A 17,500-nucleotide genomic window follows, 5' to 3' on the forward strand; every position below is an offset into this window, starting at 1 on the left:
ATATCTATATATATATGATAAGGTTTCTGCGTGAGAGCCATCTTCCCAGCATTGCGGGGTGTTTATGCTTTGTCAAGGGAAAGTGTGTTTGAAACAAACAGTGGAGGTGCTTGGAGGCGCTTGATGCGCTGGCAACCACACTCTCTTAATTCAGTTGTGTTTGTGATGGTGTTTACTCCTGGGCAGGTGTATGTACTTCAGCCCCAGAGTGCTACACACTGTGTGCTTTTAAACACACACACACACATTGGATACTCTGTTTGAGTGAAGGGCTCATTCAGCAGTTCCAGCTCCGAACCAGCAGGTGGGGCAACTTACTGAACCGGACGTCTGCTCTCCGCGGAGCGCAGTGTAGAGAGGCGAGGCTCCTAACAGGAAGCTGAGTGTTTCTTGTGTTCCTGTCGCAGGGGCTGCTGGGGACCCTGGGCTCGGCGTGGGGTACGGACACTGAACCCCGCAGCGCAGCACGACCCCTGCAGGCTAACGCGAGCACTGCACCCTGGGTCCATCGCAGGGGGAGGAGGGCTGGAGAGTGTGCAAACGGGAGACACAGGGATGAGGGCTCCAGGCTGTGCTGCCTCAGCTGCCCTGCTGGTGAGAGGGAGGGGTACAGGGGGGGGAGGGTACTGGGAGGGGGTGAGAGGGGATGGGGTGTGGGGTCCGCACTCTTTCTTAGCTCTGCCAGTCTTTGTGTGGAAGAGAATATTTCTCTGTTCTGTTCTGAGATTTGTTTTCGTGATCAGGGTGTGTGTTATTGATCAGGGAGGGGGTGTGTGTTATTGATCAGGGAGGGGGTGTGTGTTATTGATCGGGGAGGGTGTGTGTGTTAGTTATCAGGGGGGGTGTTATTGATCAGGGAGGGTGTGTGTGTTATTGATCAGGGAGGGTGTGTGTGTTATTTATCAGGGGGGGTGTTATTGATCAGGGAGGGGGTGTGTGTTATTGATCAGGGAGGGGGTGTGTGTTATTGATCAGGGAGGGGGGGGGGTGTTATTGATCGGGGAGGGTGTGTGTGTTATTTATCAGGGGGGGTGTTATTGATCAGGTGTGTGTGTGTTATTGATCAGGGGTGTGTGTGTGTTATTGATCGGGGAGGGTGTGTGTGTTATTGATCAGGGAGGGTGTGTGTGTTATTGATCAGGGAGGGTGTGTGTGTTATTGATCAGGGAGGGGGTGTGTGTTATTGATCAGGGAGGGGGTGTGTGTTATTTATCAGGGAGGGGGTGTGTGTTATTGATCAGGGTGGGTGTGTGTGTGTGTTATTGATCAGGGTGTGTGTGTTATTGATCAGGGAGGGTGTGTGTGTTATTTATCAGGGGTGTGTGTGTGTTATTGATCAGGGAGGGTGTGTGTGTTATTTATCAGGGGGGGGTGTTATTGATCAGGGGGGGGTGTTATTGATCTGCTATTGATGTCGCTCTCTCTGTGCTCCAGGTTTCTACAGACATGCTCCATGCACAGACCGTGATAAGTGGCATCACTGCCGGCAGTGCCAGCCGGGCACCTTCCTGGAGCACAGCAACTACATGCGGAGCTGCGAGAAGTGTGATTCCTGTGATGAGAGCTGTGAGCAGGGAGGGGGGGGGGGGGGGAGTGTGACTCCTGTGATGAGAGCTGTGAGCAGAGAGGGGGGGGGGGGGGGAGTGTGACTCCTGTGATGAGAGCTGTGAGCAGGGAGGGGGGGGGAGTGTGACTCCTGTGATGAGAGCTGTGAGCAGGGAGGGGGGGAGTGTGACTCCTGTGATGAGAGCTGTGAGCAGGGAGGGGGGGGGGTGTGACTCCTGTGATGAGAGCTGTGAGCAGGGAGGGAGGGGGGAGGAGGGAGGGAGACCTATTCTCCATCGTGGGGGAATCATTTTGGGGTTCAAACCCTGGCTCCTGATCATTTCAACATTAATAATAATAATAATAATAATAATAATAATAATTATTATTATTATTATTATTATTATTATTATTATTATTATTATTATTATTATTATTAAAACCTCATTGAGGGGGGTTCTGAAGCCCAGGCCTGGGTGCAGCAGGGGGCTCGTGTGAGTTGGGACCCTGCTCTGGGCTGCTCGCTCACGGGCTGTCTTGTCTTCAGTGTTGCAGGTGGTGGTGAGGACTTGCACCCCCTCCAGCAGGACGCAGTGTGGCTGTCCAGGAGGACACTACAAGTCAAGAGACAGCCTCTGCAGACCCTGCACACTGTGCCAGCACAGACCTGTCAACAGCAACTGTAGGTACACTGAGGAGGGGCTGGCAGGGAGGGAGGCAGTGTGGCTCTAGTGGTTAGAGCTGAGGAGGGACTGGGAGGGAGGGAGGCAGTGTGGCTCTAGTGGTTAGAGCTGAGGAGGGACTGAGAGGGAGGGAGGCAGGCAGTGTGGCTCTAGTGGTTAGAGCTGGGTGCCGGGAGGAGGCTGTGGTAGAGCTGGGTGCCGGGAGGAGGCAGTGGTAGAGCTGGGTGCTGGGAGGAGGCAGTGGTAGAACTGGGTCCTGGGAGGAGGCAGTGGTAGAGCTGGGTGCTGGGAGGAGGCAGTGGTAGAGCTGGGTGCTGGGAGGAGGCAGTGGTAGAGCTGGGTGCCGGGAGGAGGCAGTGGTAGAGCTGGGTGCTGGGAGGAGGCAGTGGTAGAGCTGGGTGCTGGGAGGAGGCAGTGGTAGAGCTGGGTGCCGGGAGGAGGCAGTGGTAGAGCTGGGTGCCGGGAGGAGGCAGTGGTAGAGCTGGGTGCTGGGAGGAGGCAGTGGTAGAGCTGGGTGCTGGGAGGAGGCAGTGGTAGAGCTGGGTGCTGGGAGGAGGCAGTGGTAGAGCTGGGTGCTGGGAGGAGGCAGTGGTAGAGCTGGGTGCTGGGAGGAGGCAGTGGTAGAGCTGGGTGCTGGGAGGAGGCAGTGGTAGAGCTGGGTGCTGGGAGGAGGCAGTGGTAGAGCTGGGTGCCGGGAGGAGGCAGTGGTAGAGCTGGGTGCCGGGAGCAGGCAGTGGTAGAGCTGGGTGCCGGGAGCAGGCAGTGGTAGAGCTGGGTGCCGGGAGGAGGCTGTGGTAGAGCTGGGTGCTGGGAGGAGGCAGTGGTAGAGCTGGGTGCCGGGAGGAGGCAGTGGTAGAGCTGGGTGCTGGGAGGAGGCTGTGGTAGAGCTGGGTGCCGGGAGCAGGCAGTGGTAGAGCTGGGTGCTGGGAGGAGGCTGTGGTAGAGCTGGGTGCTGGGAGGAGGCAGTGGTAGAGCTGGGTGCCGGGAGCAGGCAGTGGTAGAGCTGGGTGCTGGGAGGAGGCAGTGGTAGAGCTGGGTGCTGGGAGGAGGCAGTGGTAGAGCTGGGTGCCGGGAGGAGGCAGTGGTAGAGCTGGGTGCTGGGAGGAGGCTGTGGTAGAGCTGGGTGCTGGGAGGAGGCAGTGGTAGAGCTGGGTGCCGGGAGCAGGCAGTGGTAGAGCTGGGTGCTGGGAGGAGGCTGTGGTAGAGCTGGGTGCTGGGAGGAGGCAGTGGTAGAGCTGGGTGCTGGGAGGAGGCTGTGTTGTAAGCTTGCTGTTCTCTCTGTCTGCTGTAGGTTCAGGTGTTGATGACACGGTGTGTGGAGACTGTCTCTCGGGGTTCTATGAAGATGAACAGAAGGTTTGTCAGCCGTATGAGAGGTAGGGGAACTGACTAAGATCTCGTAGCTCTGACTGGCCGTGGGGAAGCATCTCGGTGTTGTACCTGCTTCAGTGCACAGTGCAATGCTGAGATGCTTCCCCCTCATGTATTGACCCTGTGCTGACTGCGTCCTGCTTGTGTTCGTATTCACAGACAGCCTGGGGGCTCACCACTAGGAGCCATCAAAGGTAAGGCACCCAGAGTCTTAGTTAAGCTCCGTACTGACCCCCGTGTGTGTGTGTGTGCATGTCAGTGTGTGTGTGTCAGTGCCTGTCAGTGTGTGTGTGCGTGTCAGTGTCCGTGTCAGTGTGTGTGTGTCAGTGCCTGTCAGTGTGTGTGTGCGTGTCAGTGTGTGTGTGTGTCAGTGTGTGTGTGTCAGTGTCCATGTCAGTGTGTGTGTGTCAGTGTGTGTGTGTCAGTGTGTGTGTGTGTCAGTGTGTGTGTGTCAGTGTCCATGTCGGTGTGTGTGTGTCAGTGTGTGTGTGTGTCAGTGTGTGTTTGCAGTGAAGGGCTGTGGCTCGTTTGTTTCAGGCGGGGTCTCGGTGCGTTTGCAGTGAAGGGCTGTGGCTCGTTTGTTTCAGGCGGGGTCTCTCCTCTCATGTACATGGTTGCCTGCCTCGCTCTGGTGCTGTCTCTGCTGGCCGCCGCGGGCATCCGTTCCTTCAGACACAGGAGGAGGGAGCAGAGCGTCCTGCACACTGGTGAGAGCACAGAGACTGACACTGGTGAGAGCACAGAGACTGACACTGACACTGGTGAGAGCACAGAGACTGACACTGGGGAGAGCACAGAGACTGACACTGACACTGGTGAGAGCACAGAGACTGACACTGGGGAGAGCACAGAGACTGACACTGGCGAGAGCACAGAGACTGACACTGACACTGGTGAGAGCACAGAGACTGACACTGACACTGGTGAGAGCACAGAGACTGACACTGGGGAGAGCACAGAGACTGACACTGACACTGGTGAGAGCACAGAGACTGACACTGGGGAGAGCACAGAGACTGACACTGACACTGGTGAGAGCACAGAGACTGACACTGGTGAGAGCACAGAGACTGACACTGACACTGGTGAGAGCACAGAGACTGACACTTGCGAGAGCATAGAGACTGACACTGGTGAGAGCACAGAGACTGACACTGGGGAGAGCACAGAGACTGACACTGGTGAGAGCACAGAGACTGACACTGACACGGGAGAGCACAGAGACTGACACTGGGGAGAGCACAGAGACTGACACTGACACTGGTGAGAGCACAGAGACTGACACTGGTGAGAGCACAGAGACTGACACTGGTGAGAGCACAGAGACTGACACTGGGGAGAGCACAGAGACTGACACTGACACTGGTGAGAGCACAGAGACTGACACTGGGGAGAGCACAGAGACTGACACTGGGGAGAGCACAGAGACTGACACTGGTGAGAGCACAGAGACTGACACTGACACTGGTGAGAGCATAGAGACTGACACTGGGGAGAGCACAGAGACTGACACTGACACTGGGGAGAGCACAGAGACTGACACTGGTGAGAGCACAGAGACTGACACTGGTGAGAGCACAGAGACTGACACTGGTGAGAACACAGAGACTGACACTGACACTGGTGAGAGCACAGAGACTGACACTGACACTGGGGAGAGCACAGAGACTGACACTGGTGAGAGCACAGAGACTGACACTGACACTGGTGAGAGCATAGAGACTGACACTGGGGAGAGCACAGAGACTGACACTGACACTGGGGAGAGCACAGAGACTGACACTGGGGAGAGCACAGAGACTGACACTGACACTGGTGAGAGCACAGAGACTGACACTGACACTGGGGAGAGCACAGAGACTGACACTGGGGAGAGCACAGAGACTGACACTGGTGAGAGCACAGAGACTGACACTGGGGAGAGCACAGAGACTGACACTGACACTGGTGAGAGCACAGAGACTGACCCTGGTGAGAGCACAGAGACTGACACTGACACTGGTGAGAGCACAGAGACTGACACTGGTGAGAGCACAGAGACTGACACTGACACTGGGGAGAGCACAGAGACTGACACTGGTGAGAGCACAGAGACTGACACTGGGGAGAGCACAGAGACTGACACTGACACTGGTGAGAGCACAGAGACTGACACTGGTGAGAGCACAGAGACTGACACTGACACTGGGGAGAGCACAGAGACTGACACTGACACGGGAGAGCACAGAGACTGACACTGGTGAGAGCACAGAGACTGACACTGACACTGGTGAGAGCATAGAGACTGACACTGGGGAGAGCACAGAGACTGACACTGACACTGGTGAGAGCACAGAGACTGACACTGACACTGGTGAGAACACAGAGACTGACACTGGGGAGAGCACAGAGACTGACACTGACACTGGTGAGAGCACAGAGACTGACACTGGGGAGAGCACAGAGACTGACACTGGTGAGAGCACAGAGACTGACACTGGTGAGAGCATAGAGACTGACACTGACACTGGTGAGAGCACAGAGACTGACACTTGTGAGAGCACAGAGACTGACACTGACACTGGTGAGAGCACAGAGACTGACACTGGTGAGAGCACAGAGACTGACACTGACACTGGTGAGAGCACAGAGACTGACACTGACACTGGTGAGAGCATAGAGACTGACACTGGGGAGAGCACAGAGACTGACACTGACACTGGTGAGAGCACAGAGACTGACACTGACACTGGTGAGAGCATAGAGACTGACACTGGTGAGAGCACAGAGACTGACACTGACACGGGAGAGCACAGAGACTGACACACACACACACTCTCACTGTTATAAGCTGTGCTTGTTCAAGCCCTCTCTGTGTGTGTTTGTCTCCTCAGGAGATTCAGCCGACCCCAAGCCAGCCTGCCCCTCCTCCGTAAGTGACACCCCTCCCTGTCTCTCTGTGATGTGAGCCCCGCTGTGTTGATGTGAACCCCGCTCTGTTGATGTGAACCCCGCTGTGTTGATGTGAGCCCCGCTCTGTTGATGTGAACCCCGCTCTGTTGATGTGAACCCCGCTCTGTTGATGTGAGCCCCGCTGTGTTGATGTGAACCCCGCTGTGTTGATGTGAACCCCGCTCTGTTGATGTGAGCCCCGCTGTGTTGATGTGAACCCCGCTCTGTTGATGTGAACCCCGCTGTGTTGATGTGAACCCCGCTCTGTTGATGTGAACCCCGCTCTGTTGATGTGAGCCCCGCTGTGTTGATGTGAACCCCGCTCTGTTGATGTGAGCCCCGCTCTGTTGATGTGAACCCCGCTCTGTTGATGTGAGCCCCGCTGTGTTGATGTGAACCCCGCTCTGTTGATGTGAACCCCGCTCTGTTGATGTGAACCCCGCTCTGTTGATGTGAACCCCGCTCTGTTGATGTGAGCCCCGCTCTGTTGATGTGAACCCCGCTCTGTTCTCAGGGCTGCGAGGGTCTGGTGGTTATCAGCGACGGACCCGCTGAGAGTGAGGCCTGTGTGAATGCCGTTCCCCCCTGTGCTGGCAGCCAGAGCGACCACAGAACCCCCCCCTGCACCCTGCACCCCCCTCCCACTGCAGGTAACACAGGAACCCCTGCCTCTCTCTCTCTCTCTGTCTCCCCCTCTCCCCCTCCTCTCTCTCTCTCGCTCTATCTCTGTCTGTGTCTCTCTCTCCCCCTCTCCCCCTCCTATCTCTCTCCCCTGCCTCTCTCTCCCCCTCCTCTCTCTCTCTCTCCCCCTCCTCTCTCTCTCTCTGTCTCCCCCTCTCCCCCTCCTCTCTCTCTCTTACTCTATCTCTGTCTGTGTCTCTCTCTCCCCCTCTCCCCCTCCTATCTCTCTCCCCTGCCTCTCTCTCCCCCTCCTCTCTCTCTCTCTCCCCCTCCTCTCTCTCTCTCCCCCTCCTCTCTCTCTCCCCAAACCCCCCTGCACTCCCCCCCCCCCCCCGTCTCTCTCTGTACTGACGCCTCTCCCCTGTCTCTCTAGCGCCCCCTCTCTGGTGTGGCAGCATGCTGTACTGCATCATTGACGTGGTTCCCGCGCGTCGCTGGAAGGAGTTTGTGCGCACGCTGCCGCTGCCAGACGAGGAGATGGAGCGGGCGGAGCTGGAGGCGGGGCCTGTCCTCCGTGAGCAGCAGTACATGATGCTGAAGCGCTGGACACAGAGACAGGGAGCAGGACTTCACTGTGTCTATAACACACTGCACAGCATGGACCTGCCTGACTGCACAGAGACCCTGAGAGAGAGACTGGGGGAGAGAGAGAGACAGAGTCAGGGAGCGGGACTTCACTGTGTCTATAACACACTGCACAGCATGGACCTGCCTGACTGCACAGAGACCCTGAGAGAGAGACTGGGGGAGAGAGACACAGAGTCAGGGAGCGGGACTTCACTGTGTCTATAACACACTGCACAGCATGGACCTGCCTGACTGCACAGAGACCCTGAGAGAGAGACTGGGAGAGAGAGACACAGAGTCAGGGAGCAGGACTTCACTGTGTCTATAACACACTGCACAGCATGGACCTGCCTGACTGCACAGAGACCCTGAGAGAGAGACTGGGGGAGAGAGAGACACAGAGTCAGGGAGCGGGACTTCACTGTGTCTATAACACACTGCACAGCATGGACCTGCCTGACTGCACAGAGACCCTGAGAGAGAGACTGGGGGAGAGAGACACAGAGTCAGGGAGCAGGACTTCACTGTGTCTATAACACACTGCACAGCATGGACCTGCCTGACTGCACAGAGACCCTGAGAGAGAGACTGGGGGAGAGAGAGACACAGAGACAGGGAGCAGGACTTCACTGTGTCTATAACACACTGCACAGCATGGACCTGCCTGACTGCACAGAGACCCTGAGAGAGAGACTGGGGGAGAGAGACACAGAGTCAGGGAGCGGGACTTCACTGTGTCTATAACACACTGCACAGCATGGACCTGCCTGACTGCACAGAGACCCTGAGAGAGAGACTGGGGGAGAGAGAGACACAGAGTCAGGGAGCGGGACTTCACTGTGTCTATAACACACTGCACAGCATGGACCTGCCTGACTGCACAGAGACCCTGAGAGAGAGACTGGGGGAGAGAGAGACACAGAGTCAGGGAGCGGGACTTCACTGTGTCTATAACACACTGCACAGCATGGACCTGCCTGACTGCACAGAGACCCTGAGAGAGAGACTGGGGGAGAGAGAGACACAGAGTCAGGGAGCGGGACTTCACTGTGTCTATAACACACTGCACAGCATGGACCTGCCTGACTGCACAGAGACCCTGAGAGAGAGACTGGGGGAGAGAGGGACACAGAGTCAGGGAGCAGGACTTCACTGTGTCTATAACACACTGCACAGCATGGACCTGCCTGACTGCACAGAGACCCTGAGAGAGAGACTGGGGGAGAGAGAGACACAGAGTCAGGGAGCAGGACTTCACTGTGTCTATAACACACTGCACAGCATGGACCTGCCTGACTGCACAGAGACCCTGAGAGAGAGACTGGGGGAGAGAGAGACACAGAGTCAGGGAGCAGGACTTCACTGTGTCTATAACACACTGCACAGCATGGACCTGCCTGACTGCACAGAGACCCTGAGAGAGAGACTGGGGGAGAGAGACACAGAGTCAGGGAGCAGGACTTCACTGTGTCTATAACACACTGCACAGCATGGACCTGCCTGACTGCACAGAGACCCTGAGAGAGAGACTGGGGGAGGGAGAGACACAGAGTCAGGGAGCGGGACTTCACTGTGTCTATAACACACTGCACAGCATGGACCTGCCTGACTGCACAGAGACCCTGAGAGAGAGACTGGGGGAGAGAGAGACACAGAGTCAGGGAGCAGGACTTCACTGTGTCTATAACACACTGCACAGCATGGACCTGCCTGACTGCACAGAGACCCTGAGAGAGAGACTGGGGGAGAGAGAGACACAGAGTCAGGGAGCAGGACTTCACTGTGTCTATAACACACTGCACAGCATGGACCTGCCTGACTGCACAGAGACCCTGAGAGAGAGACTGGGGGAGAGAGAGACACAGAGTCAGGGAGCGGGACTTCACTGTGTCTATAACACACTGCACAGCATGGACCTGCCTGACTGCACAGAGACCCTGAGAGAGAGACTGGGGGAGAGAGACACAGAGTCAGGGAGCAGGACTTCACTGTGTCTATAACACACTGCACAGCATGGACCTGCCTGACTGCACAGAGACCCTGAGAGAGAGACTGGGGGAGAGAGGGACACAGAGTCAGGGAGCAGGACTTCACTGTGTCTATAACACACTGCACAGCATGGACCTGCCTGACTGCACAGAGACCCTGAGAGAGAGACTGGGGGAGAGAGAGACACAGAGTCAGGGAGCAGGACTTCACTGTGTCTATAACACACTGCACAGCATGGACCTGCCTGACTGCACAGAGACCCTGAGAGAGAGACTGGGGGAGAGAGAGACACAGAGTCAGGGAGCAGGACTTCACTGTGTCTATAACACACTGCACAGCATGGACCTGCCTGACTGCACAGAGACCCTGAGAGAGAGACTGGGGGAGAGAGAGACACAGAGACAGGGAGCAGGACTTCACTGTGTCTATAACACACTGCACAGCATGGACCTGCCTGACTGCACAGAGACCCTGAGAGAGAGACTGGGGGAGAGAGAGACACAGAGTCAGGGAGCAGGACTTCACTGTGTCTATAACACACTGCACAGCATGGACCTGCCTGACTGCACAGAGACCCTGAGAGAGAGACTGGGGGAGAGAGAGACACAGAGTCAGAGCATCAAGTCTGTTTTTAAAGGATGATTTTGTGTGTGTTGCTCACAGGTGGATGTTGGTTTTCTCTGCTGTATATTCAGAGCTCAGCTCTGAAGCTGTCAGTCACAATCATTCTGAAGATGCCTGTGTAATATGCTGGATAACATGAGTTACTGTATCTTGTATTTTATAAAAATATGATTGAATTGCCTTGTGAGTTTATTTCTCTTGTTCCTGTAAGTGTTTCACACTGAAGTCCAGTGCTGTGTAACACAGACCTAGCTTCGATGTATTTATTTTTGTGATGTTTCAGAATGTTACACAACACTACTTCAGTCTGTCTTCTTTCTTAGCAACAGCTGCTGCATGTGTCCTTTTCTCTACTTATTCCACCCCCTCCTCTCTCCACCCCCTCCTCTCTGTGTGTCTCTGTCCCAGACTGCACTGCAGCAGCTCTGTCCTCGCTGCTCTCCCTGCCTCCACTCTGCGTCCCCGCTACCAGAGAAGTTCAGGGGCGCTGTGTGTCTCACTGCCCCTTCTTCTCTAGCCCCTCTGGGGTGGAAGCAGCTGCTTGAGAGGTTCAGACCCCTGTTCCTCCCTCCTCAGGACCCCCCTGTTTAGACTGCACGTGTACCTGTGCTGCTCAACGCTTCCTGGATGGACCTCACGTGTGCAGCGCGCGAGTGGATCTTCAGCTAGGGCAGTGTGAAATCACTGTAAACAGCATGTGCTGTAGGGTGCAGTACTGTGATAGCAATGTTGTATATACAGTAAATGAGTATACAAATACTACAAGGAAAGTGTAAGGTGTTATTAAGCGAAAATATTTGCAATTTGGTTTGGAGAAGTAAATGCATAGAGGTTTCAGGGGGGAAAACCAGACAGAGAAAGGCAGGCAGACACTGACTGACTGACAGACAGACAGACACAGACAGACAGACTGACAGGCAGACACAGACAGACAGACTGACTGACAGCAGACAGACAGACTGACACAGACAGACAGACACTGACAGACAGACAGACTGACTGACTGACAGCAGACAGACAGACTGACACACAGACAGACAGACACAGACTGACGGACGGACAGACAGACAGGGACGGACGGACGGACAGACAGACAGACACGGACGGACGGACAGACAGACAGACAGACAGGGACGGACAGACAGACAGACAGGGACGGACAGACAGACAGACGGACGGACAGAGACAGACAGACAGACAGGGACGGACGGACAGACAGACAGACAGACAGACAGACAGACAGACAGACAGACAGACAGACAGACAGGGACGGACGGACGGACGGACAGACAGACAGACAGGGACGGACAGACAGACCGGGATGGACGGACAGACAGACAGACAGGGACAGACGGACGGACGGACAGACAGACAGGGACGGACGGACGGACAGACAGGGACGGACGGACAGACAGACAGACAGACAGGGACGGACGGACAGACAGACAGGGACGGACAGACAGACAGACAGGGACAGACAGACAGACGGACGGACAGAGACAGACAGACTGACAGACAGACAGACTGACAATGAAGTTAATTAAGTAATAAACATTGTTTGTAAACACTTTATTTCTGTATTTATTTGACAGTTTTATGCAAGGTGAGCGTATGTATATTTATTTATAAGTACAGCTTTACAGCAGAGGCGCTGGATTGGTCTGTCTTTATTTTACAGACAGACCCTATGAATCGCGCTTATTTGTTGCAATACCACCAAGCTCCCGCTAGATGGTGCTGTTACCCCATCAGTGCTTCACACAGACACAATTCAAGTCAGTTTGCTACAGCGAGACAAAGGCAGAAAGCATCTGAACAGAACAGCAATTGAAACCAATCCTAACACACACGCAGCCTTGACAAGCAGTAACTGCACAGAGACACAAATGTACATCATTTCAATGCTGATTACAAAAAAATATATATATGTCTCTATTTACATGTATACAAAACAATGCAAACCAATACAGGAGCTTGTCTTCTATTGAACCCCCTCCTCTCCTCTCCTCTCCTCTTCTTCCTGTGATTGCCTCCATCCTCCAGTCAGACCAGTATCAGCACTCTCACTGCAACGCCAGTTACGAGATGAAAGTCCCTGTGTGCGTGTGTGTGTGTGTGTGTGTGTGTGCCAGCGGTGAACCCCAGATCACTACACCAGCTCAGTGACTGCTCCCAGTACAGGCACATCACTATAACAATAACATGAGCAGGAACGCAGCAGCTCAGAGAACCACAGAACCCAGTCTGTTCAGGACAGGGTGGACTGCAATGGTACTTTGTGTGTGTGCTTGGTCTGCCCCTGGTGGCCTGTCTGTGTATGACAGCTCTCAGAGTGCACTGCACCCCCCACGCTCCTGCACCCCCGTGCGTGCATCCTTGCCTATCTCCTGCTGGGAGGGGGGCAGGCTGGTGTAGCTCTCCTCCTGGGACAGGGGTACCCCCTCCTGGGGGTGCGTGCAGCCCCTGTGAGCGGGGGGAGAAGGGGGCTGGTGGTGACAGCTGATCACAGCCTGGATGTTGACACTGACGTGCGTCCCGCGAGCGGTCACAGCGTCTGTCAGGAAACAAGAGGGGAGACAGCGTGAGGGGGCAGGGCTGCAGAATCACCATTATTACTGACTGATTGATTACTGTGGCAGGCGCCTTTCATCCCAGGAGACTCACACAGGAGTCACAGGGCAGCACAGGGTTGCAATGCAAGCCTCCTATTTAAATCCAGTGTAGTTTACCGTCAGGGCAAAAACAACAGGACTAGAATGGAATACAAAGACGTCTGGATGACAGGGAGTTCTACCTGCAGTGACACGACGGCGCAGGCGTGCAGAGAGGAGCCAGGAACGCGGGGCTGAGGGCAGGCGAGCCCAGAGCAGAGGAGAACGCGAGCACAGAACACGCCACGCACGCAATACACTTATTATATTAACCTCCTGATCAAGAGAAAACTAAACACAGACCAAGGAGTTCAGAACGAGAACATATCTATCTAAACAAACAACAAAAAAATAGATTTTTTTTGTTTTTAAAAAACTAAGTCAAGAACTATATAAATATATATAAAAATATATATGAATAGAAAAAATAAACTGTGTAAATTCTGTTAAATTTCCAAAATGTTTAAACTTAAAACAGTGAAATTTACACTGAAGACGCTGAGAAAGACTTCTAGTGGAAACGTTTGCCATTGAATTTACACTGAAGACACTGAGAAAGACTTCTAGTGGAAACGTTTGTCATTGAATTTACACTGAAGACACTGAGAAAGACTTCTAGTGGAAACGTTTGCCATTGAATTTACACTGAAGACGCTGAGAAAGACTTCTAGTGGAAACGTTTGCCATTGAATTTACACTGAAGACACTGAGAAAGACTTCTAGTGGAAACGTTTGTCATTGAATTTACACTGAAGACACTGAGAAAGACTTCTAGTGGAAACGTTTGTCATTGAATTTACACTGAAGACACTGAGAAAGACTTCTAGTGGAAACGTTTGTCATTGAATTTACACTGAAGACACTGAGAAAGACTTCTAGTGAAAACGTTTGTCATTGAATTTACACTGAAGACACTGAGAGAGACTTCTAGTGGAAAGGTTTGCCATTGAATTTACACTGAAGACCCTGAGAGAGACTTCTAGTGGAAACGCTTGTCATTGAATTTACACTGAAGACACTGAGAAAGACTTCTAGTGGAAACGTTTGTCATTGAATTTACACTGAAGACACTGAGAAAGACTTCTAGTGGAAACGTTTGCCATTGAATTTACACTGAAGACACTGAGAAAGACTTCTAGTGGAAACGTTTGTCATTGAATTTACACTGAAGACACTGAGAAAGACTTCTAGTGGAAACGTTTGTCATTGAATTTACACTGAAGACACTGAGAAAGACTTCTAGTGGAAACGTTTGTCATTGAATTTACACTGAAGACACTGAGAAAGACTTCTAGTGGAAACGTTTGTCATTGAATTTACACTGAAGACACTGAGAAAGACTTCTAGTGGAAACGTTTGTCATTGAATTTACACTGAAGACACTGAGAAAGACTTCTAGTGGAAAGGTTTGCCATTGAATTTACACTGAAGACCCTGAGAGAGACTTCTAGTGGAAACGTTTGTCATTGAATTTACACTGAAGACACTGAGAAAGACTTCTAGTGGAAACGTTTGTCATTGAATTTACACTGAAGACACTGAGAAAGACTTCTAGTGGAAACGTTTGTCATTGAATTTACACTGAAGACACTGAGAGAGACTTCTAGTGGAAACGTTTGCCATTGAATTTACACTGAAGACACTGAGAAAGACTTCTAGTGGAAACGTTTGTCATTGAATTTACACTGAAGACACTGAGAAAGACTTCTAGTGGAAACGTTTGTCATTGAATTTACACTGAAGACACTGAGAAAGACTTCTAGTGGAAAGGTTTGCCATTGAATTTACACTGAAGACCCTGAGAGAGACTTCTAGTGGAAACGTTTGTCATTGAATTTACACTGAAGACACTGAGAAAGACTTCTAGTGGAAACGTTTGTCATTGAATTTACACTGAAGACACTGAGAAAGACTTCTAGTGGAAACGTTTGTCATTGAATTTACACTGAAGACACTGAGAGAGACTTCTAGTGGAAACGTTTGCCATTGAATTTACACTGAAGACCCTGAGAGAGACTTCTAGTGGAAACGTTTGTCATTGAATTTACACTGAAGACACTGAGAAAGACTTCTAGTGGAAACGTTTGTCATTGAATTTACACTGAAGACACTGAGAAAGACTTCTAGTGGAAACGTTTGTCATTGAATTTACACTGAAGACACTGAGAAAGACTTCTAGTGGAAACGTTTGCCATTGAATTTACACTGAAGACACTGAGAAAGACTTCTAGTGGAAACGTTTGTCATTGAATTTACACTGAAGACACTGAGAAAGACTTCTAGTGGAAACGTTTGTCATTGAATTTACACTGAAGACACTGAGAAAGACTTCTAGTGGAAACGTTTGCCATTGAATTTACACTTCCTGGATAGCGCGTCACTGGTTTAGTGGTTAATGGTTCTGGATGGTGTGTCACTGGTTTAGTGGTTAATGGTTCTGGATGGCGTGTCACTGGTTTAGTGGTTAATGGTTCTGGATGGTGTGTCACTGGTTTAGTGGTTAATGGTTCTGGATGGCGTGTCACTGGTTTAGTGGTTAATGGTTCTGGATGGTGTGTCACTGGTTTAGTGGTTAATGGTTCTGGATGGCGTGTCACTGGATTTACTGGTTCTGTCTCCTCACCTGATCCCTCTGCACTGTCCGAGCAGCACAATCCCGGGCCCGCCCCCCTAGGCCCCGCCCCTCGGCTCTGATTGGCCTCCCCATTGCAGGAGGAAGAGGAAGTGAGGGAGGGGTTGCTGGAGTCCTCGTCTCCCAGAAGGCACTGCTCTTCCTGTGCGGGGGGGCTGGGGGCGTGGCCGAAGGAGGAGCCTCGCTGGTGCCTGTCGGGGGGGCACTCGGTAACCTAGCAACGACACGGAAACAAACCAGAAACCAGCATTAGAGCATTTTACAGCAGGGGGGTGAAACACCCAGGACTGCAGCTCACGGAGGTTCACTCTGCTCACCTTGCTGGCTTCAGCATCAGCGATCCTCGGAGGCTTCACTGCGAAGAGACAACGAAACAGCAAGTCTAAATGAATAAAGCCGGGACACAGAGACCAGCAGGACAGACAGCGTCCTCCAATCACAAGAAGAACAGCTTGATCTTTATATAGCGCCTTTCACAGTGCACCCCCGTCACACAGCGCTTCACAGAGGCAGGCTGTGAACTGTGCAATCTATGCAGAGTCACTTCCAATAGGACATTGATTTAACATCTCATCCGCAGGACGGAGCACAAGGAGGTGAAGCGACTCGCTCAGGGTCACACACAGTGAGGCAGTCAGGGGCAGAGGTGGGATCTGAACCCGTGACCTTCTGGTGACAAGCCCTGGACTTTAACCACTGGACCGCACAGCCTGCTCATAATCATTAATCTAACGAGAGGGGGGGGGGGGGAGAGAGAGAGAGAGAGAGGGAGGGAGAGAAAGAGGAGGGGGAGAGAAGAGAGGGAGGAGGGAGGGAGGAAGGACAGAGAGAGTGGGAGAGAAAGAGGAGTGGGAGAGAGAGGAGGGAGAGAGAAAGAGGAGGGGAGGAGGAATAGATAGAGAAAGGAGGGAGGAGGGGGAGAGAGGGAGGAGGGAGGAGGGAGGGAGGAAGAGGAGGGGAGGAGGGAGCGAGGAGGAATAGATAGAGGGGAAGGAGAGAGAGAGAGGGAGAGAAAGAGGAGGGAGAGGGAGGGGGTAGAGGAGAGGGAGGAGGAATAGAGAGGAAGGAGAGTGAGAGGAGGGGGAGAGAGAGGAGGGAGAGAGAGAGAGGGGGGAGAGAGGAGGGGGAGACACAGCGTTTGGACAGATGGAGTTACCTGCTCTTCTCATCTGGACACACTTTGCAGCCAGAACCCCGATAATGAGAAGGAACCCCGCTATCCCGCCTGCAATACCATCTGCAAAGAGAGGGGGCGCCAGAGTCAGTGCAGTAACACACACTGTGGGCAAGACGCAGGAGAGGTGATCGCATTGAGGAGCCATTGCAAATAAACAATATTAGAAAAGTGATTAGAAATCACACAGCCACTGTGAGCCTCTGAGCACACCACAGTGCAGGTCTGACTGCCATCAACACTGCGCTGTTTACTGGGGCGATGGGGACAGCTGAACCTCTCCTGGATTAAGACACGGTGTCTTCTCAGAGTCTCCGATGTCGAGCTGTCATAAATGAGAGATCTCGTTATGAGAAGCACACAGCGTGTTAACGAGCAGAGATCTCGTTATGAGAAGCACACAGCGTGTTAACGAGCAGAGATCTCGTTATGAGAAGCACACAGCGTGTTAACGAGCAGAGATCTCGTTATGAGAAGCACACAGCGTGTTAACAAGCAGAGATCTCGTTATGAGAAGCACACAGCGTGTTAACGAGCAGAGATCTCGTTATGAGAAGCACACAGTGTGTTAACGAGCAGAGATCTCGTTATGAGAAGCACACAGCGTGTTAATGAGCAGAGATCTCGTTGAGAAGCACACAGCGTGTTAACG

At 52.9% G+C, this 17,500-nt stretch overlaps 2 protein-coding genes across 5 annotated transcripts in view; one reads left to right on the top strand and one right to left on the bottom strand.

Annotated features, from left to right (window-relative positions):
• LOC117425086 (tumor necrosis factor receptor superfamily member 25) overlaps positions 1-10,567 on the top strand; it is a 13,757-nt gene extending 3,190 nt beyond the window's left edge. For 2 of the 4 annotated variants that reach the window (XM_059021523.1, XM_059021524.1), the window contains exons 2-10: positions 408-594; positions 1,435-1,566; positions 2,093-2,227; positions 3,520-3,604; positions 3,759-3,793; positions 4,187-4,330; positions 6,473-6,510; positions 7,045-7,180; positions 7,585-10,567. In XM_059021523.1, the coding sequence (XP_058877506.1) occupies positions 408-594; positions 1,435-1,566; positions 2,093-2,227; positions 3,520-3,604; positions 3,759-3,793; positions 4,187-4,330; positions 6,473-6,510; positions 7,045-7,180; positions 7,585-8,003 (1,311 nt within the window). In that variant the 3' untranslated portion in view covers positions 8,004-10,567. The remainder of the gene's footprint in view (positions 1-407; positions 595-1,434; positions 1,567-2,092; positions 2,228-3,519; positions 3,605-3,758; positions 3,794-4,186; positions 4,331-6,472; positions 6,511-7,044; positions 7,181-7,584) is intronic. The other 2 variants (XM_059021522.1, XM_059021525.1) reach the window with 2 other exon arrangements.
• Positions 10,568-11,945: 1,378 nt separating this feature from the next.
• Positions 11,946-17,500, bottom strand: part of LOC131735209 (tumor necrosis factor receptor superfamily member 1B-like) — a 7,615-nt gene continuing 2,060 nt past the window's right edge. Inside the window, exons 5-8 of the mRNA XM_059021526.1 lie at positions 16,831-16,911; positions 15,992-16,029; positions 15,666-15,888; positions 11,946-12,945 (exon numbers count right to left, since the gene is read on the bottom strand). Of these exons, the coding sequence (XP_058877509.1) occupies positions 12,719-12,945; positions 15,666-15,888; positions 15,992-16,029; positions 16,831-16,911 (569 nt within the window). The 3' untranslated portion in view covers positions 11,946-12,718. The remainder of the gene's footprint in view (positions 12,946-15,665; positions 15,889-15,991; positions 16,030-16,830; positions 16,912-17,500) is intronic.

This window comes from Acipenser ruthenus, unplaced genomic scaffold (genome assembly GCF_902713425.1).
Source record: "Acipenser ruthenus unplaced genomic scaffold, fAciRut3.2 maternal haplotype, whole genome shotgun sequence".
NCBI classification, from domain to species: Eukaryota; Metazoa; Chordata; class Actinopteri; order Acipenseriformes; family Acipenseridae; genus Acipenser; species Acipenser ruthenus.